This window comes from Mangifera indica, unplaced genomic scaffold, assembly GCF_011075055.1.
Source record: "Mangifera indica cultivar Alphonso unplaced genomic scaffold, CATAS_Mindica_2.1 Un_0010, whole genome shotgun sequence".
Taxonomy (NCBI): Eukaryota; Viridiplantae; Streptophyta; class Magnoliopsida; order Sapindales; family Anacardiaceae; genus Mangifera; species Mangifera indica.
This window is the reverse complement of record NW_025401102.1, coordinates 273593-278258: the sequence shown is the minus strand read 5'-3', so window position 1 is coordinate 278258 and position 4666 is coordinate 273593. Positions and strand designations below refer to the sequence as shown.

General features: G+C 36.8%; 1 protein-coding gene across 1 annotated transcript; it reads right to left on the bottom strand.

The window, feature by feature from the left end:
- Positions 1–1247: 1247 nt before the first annotated feature.
- On the bottom strand, positions 1248–4171 carry LOC123205644 (ETHYLENE INSENSITIVE 3-like 3 protein). The gene is made up of 3 exons (XM_044622661.1): positions 3850–4171; positions 1585–3387; positions 1248–1504 (listed from the first exon to the last, which is right to left on the bottom strand). The coding sequence occupies exons 1-2, from the start codon at positions 3882–3884 to the stop codon at positions 1617–1619; spliced, it is 1806 nt and encodes a 601-aa protein (XP_044478596.1). The 5' UTR covers positions 3885–4171; the 3' UTR covers positions 1248–1504; positions 1585–1616.
- Between the last annotated feature and the right edge of the window lie 495 nt (positions 4172–4666).

Sequence of the window (4666 nt, the reverse complement as noted above, 5' to 3'; positions counted from 1 at the left end):
ACGAAGGTAGCATAAAGTTTGATTTCGTTTTGACCATCTATGAAAGGGACCCACTACGTTTCTCTGATTAGTGGAAGAGAATTCTCCGATGAGGAAGTTAATGTGCAAATTCGAGAGCGAAATGTCAGCTTGGATGAGCTTAAGGCTAATATTTCTTGTGCTTTTACTGAAGAAGTTTGCAGACATAGGGCGGCAAGTAGTTTTTGCAGTGGGGGGACAGGTGTTTTCGTAAATACAAACATACCGCTTCCGTTCACAAGCCCACCGCCCGATTGAGAATTTTGAGTCCTCGTTATTATGAGTCATTCAGATACAGACTTGCCATTTTCTTTTAAGGCAAAGAGCCACTCGATTTTTCGTGGATCCCAACTTAAGAAAATGATTAAGCTGGCATTTGGGGCAGCGGAGCAACCACCAAGGGAGTAAATAAAGGAGCAATTATGGCCTTAACTAAGAATTTGTATGAGAATACCAAATGATTAGGGAAAAGCCACGTGGGTTGATTGGAAGTGCTTTGGAAATTAGTTAGAAAAGTTGGTCTTTTAACATTTTATCAACACTGTAAATGGAAACTCAAATGTTTGAAACAATTTGGATATAAAAATTAATCAAAGAAGAGTCAAAATATTCTTCCTCTTTGTCATCAGTTCAAATGAAAGTAAATGAGGAAGAAAGTAGTCAGTCTAGTAATATCAACCTCTCAAATGTGTTTGTTTTAGGGATTTTGGCTGTCAGGAGGGGTAAGCAATCCACCAGAATCCCACAACTCAGTACCATTCATTATTGTAGCTCAAATCCTCAAAAAACTCTCTGGATAAAATATTAATCAAGGGCCTACATACACAACTGGTAATCAACTTGCAAATACACTTCAAGAACCTGCATATCCAGTTGTGATTTCATTTGCTCTACCGTCCAAGATTCATAATTCCTCTTTCATCAGATTTCTGAACAATATCCAGACTTCTAAAATAGTTCATTTTCCCTAGGATCAATGTATACAACTCCTTTATCACTCTTTCCTAATAAGCTGCCTGTGTTTGCAGTATGAAGGGTGGCCTTAATGTGATATTACAGGATACACAAATGATATCAGAACTCCTGCATTGATGAATTAGGGTAATAACAAAGAAGCCTCATTTTGCACGAGAAGACAAGAATCACAGTTTTCAATATAAGTTACTGAAGGTAGAATAGTCACCAAAGGAAGTAAACAGAATATAGAAATCTACCTACATGATACAAGGTAGAACACAAGATGAGCTTATTTATTAGGAATTCAACTTGTGCAGAGTAATAAGAAATTATTCTAATTTTACCATTTGGCCAGTCTAACACTCATCTACAAGACGCCATAATGCCTCCATTTGTTCCTAAAACAATGAGTTGTATAAGAGAAATTAAATCATGTTTATAACTTACAGTCTTGACTTGTGCCTACAAACCAATGGATAAGGGAAGGTCCTTCAATGAGGTCAGCAATGAGTACCACGTTTTTCCAGCCCTGAACAATAAGAAAACATCAAAAGAAGTTTTATAAGATCAATAAACAAGACTAACAAGGTCAGTGGAAACTTCACTCACATTACAATCTCAGAAGTATCATCATTTGCAAATTATGCCCCAAAGTACTCTAGGTAGTCATTATCAGAGAAGAGATCGTCAATACTTGTGCCTTCAATTCCAGGATAATATGGACTGCTGAGTCTACCAAAATCAATCAATGGGCTATCAATTGAAGTTCCATATGTAATATCAACAGGCCTATTTGGTTCACTCGGAAAAGTGTCCTTAATATAAGGGTCTAATTCACCAGTGCTAATGCCATTTTCATTTCTATCTAATGCTTGTACATAGCCTCCATCATCCCTTGGCCTAATTTGTGATACATTCATTCCCATCTGATCATGCGTCAAATCATGACCAGGTCCTACTTCAAATGATGGATTATAGACATTGTAAGTAGCACCATTTTGTAACTCAGCATTGGGCCCCATCGGATATAGCATAGATGTTTCATCCATATACATGCTCTGCGTAGAAATAAGACCGGCAGAAGGAACATGGGGCAAATTGTCAAATGCAGATGTTGCCATTTGTGCTGAGCCCTCAAAACCTATGTTTGAGTCCCTCAATGATGTCACTGCAATGTTTTCCTGTCGATTATCATGTGTATTATAGTCAATAAGGGGCGTATCAGTATCATTTATGTCAGGCAAAGTTCTTTTTGGCTCATCATGTTGGCACTCATCAGGAGATGTTCTGGGCACTTGATTAGCAGGCCTTGGTTTCCCATAGTGTCCACCTGTCCTGGGCTTTTTTGGATGTTTATTTTCTTGGCCAGAATGGGGTGTAAATTTGCCAAGACCATTTGCTGGCTCTACAACAGTCGGTTCATTTTCCCTGTTGTCTTTGGATGACACAGAACCCACACCATCATCAACACCATCAACATCATAGTTACTATCATCACTAATGGTAGGTCGCTTCTTATTACCATTGCCACCCACCTGCATTTCAGTTATCCCAGAGGTTCCATTATCACTACTAGGTTGCCGGATGGAAGATTCTTCCCGGTTCAAAACCGCCAACCAGATTGCAATTTCCTTTGCGGTCATCTTATCCTGTAAACACTTTGACTGACGAACATGCCTCTTGATCTTTGCAATATTAGGAGACATATGCTTTATTACTGATGTTAAAACCCCTACTTTCCAGATCTTTTTCAGATCATGTGGCTTTTTGTATGGAGGACTCTGACCATAGGGTAGCACTAATTTTACCCACCAATCTTCATTCCCAGTGGGCCACCAAGGTGGTGGAACTCCCTTCTCCAATGGGTACTTCCTCTGTGGAGGATCACAATGTTGCATCAATGAAGACAAGAGAGAACCAAGAGTTGCATCTTGCAGATCTTGAAGAGTGCTTTGTGAGTTCCCATTTTGATTATTCTCAGCCTCACCCATGGCTAAACATTCTGCTTCATACTTTGCTATGGCGGCGGGACCATTCTTATCAAACTTTACCTTTTCTTTCCACCAAGCTCTAATATTATCAGACGAACCACTGACTGGCTTACCCTTCTCAGGAATGATCCCATATACAAATCCACGTGCTTTGCACACTTCCATTAACTTCAACATATACTTAAGAATTCCATCCTGTGCTCTAGACATTTTCTTCCTCCGAGCCTGATCAGTTGTCTGCTTGGGCTTTTGCTTCTCTGCAGCTTGTATTGCCGCAAGCTTTTCTTTTTCCTTAATCCTTTTAAGTTTGATACGGTCTTTCCACATCCGCTGTTCCAATTCTTCTGCTTCAATCTCCTCATCGCTGACATCATTCTCTGCTATATTTTCACACCTTATATCATCAACTTCAATATCCGAGCTGTCACCCAAAGTGTCCACAACCATCAGAAAATGCCCACTAAACTAAAATTAAAATAACAGCTCTCTATTTATGTTCTATTATACACTAACATAATAGTAGGGAAACTGATCCTTGTTTTACACCTTATGAATTATAGTACTTATATATAATATTTTAAAACCCCACACTAGTTTCTTGACCTAACTCACATAACTCTAATATTTTAAACTAAAAGTCTTAGAATTTCTTTAACAATCAACAGCAAATCACTCAAACCTTAATTTCCTTCTCTTCTCCCACATATTCTGAGAAACCAAACAAAACAAAGCAACATCTAACGCTATTCAATAAAAAACCATACAATTAACAATCTCAAACAGTAACAAAAAGCACAATTTTAATTAAAAAGAATCCCATCAACAATCAATGACAAAATTGAATATAACACTGATATGGAAATGATCAACTATTGTTTCTTACCAAATCTCAGCTCCGATATCTTCATAAACACCCATGTAGAATTCCACCCACAAAACAAAAGAATGAACCTCTTCAACCTTAGAAAATTTGGGGGTTTCGCTTTTCAGTCCCTCTTTTCTCTTCGACTTGGTTGTGGTTTTTCACAGAAAATTACAAAACGATGGGGCAAGTCAAGTTAAGGGTAGAAATGAATCAAATCGGTCCGAAAAAGCAACCCGTAGCCGAAATATCGATTTGGATATACAAAATGATTCTGTGAATTTAATACGAAAACAGAGACAGGCAATCTGAGAGAGGCGGCCAGAAAAGTACAGCTGAGATTTTGCCACTTAGAAGGGATGTGATCCAGTGTGGGCATGTCCAGTATAAATCATGGATGGTCAACCTTTTTGGGCCATTTAACGTGGGCCTTTATGACAAAGTGCGCACCACAAAATGTGGTGATACTTAAAAGGAGATTAATTAATTATTGTTTGAGAGTATTTTAGATTAAAGTTAAATAAATAATATTTAATATTTAGAATATTTTGATATTACCTTTCTATATTTATTGAAATAAACCTTAAAATTATAATTAAAAAAAAAAGAATAAATTTATAATAATTTTGAAGCCATGGCATCTACATAAATGTCTTGCTAAGGAATCTAATAGTATTTAAATAGATTAATATTATATATACAATTTTATACATCATGTGATTGAATAGTTGAGAATAAAAGATAAAATAACACTTAATCATATGATAACATATTATTATTTGTACATAAAATTATGCATATTGTTTTATTAATTCAGATATGTTCTTGACAAAAATTA

Bases quoted from the DNA above. Each gene is read 5' to 3' on its own strand.
- LOC123205644 (XM_044622661.1), bottom strand. From the start codon at position 3,884: ATGGGTGTTTATGAAGATATCGGAGCTGAGATTTG. The intron at 3,388-3,849 runs GTAAGAAACAAT...TTTGGGTGACAG, and splicing joins GATATCGGAGCTGAGATTTG to CTCGGATATTGAAGTTGATG.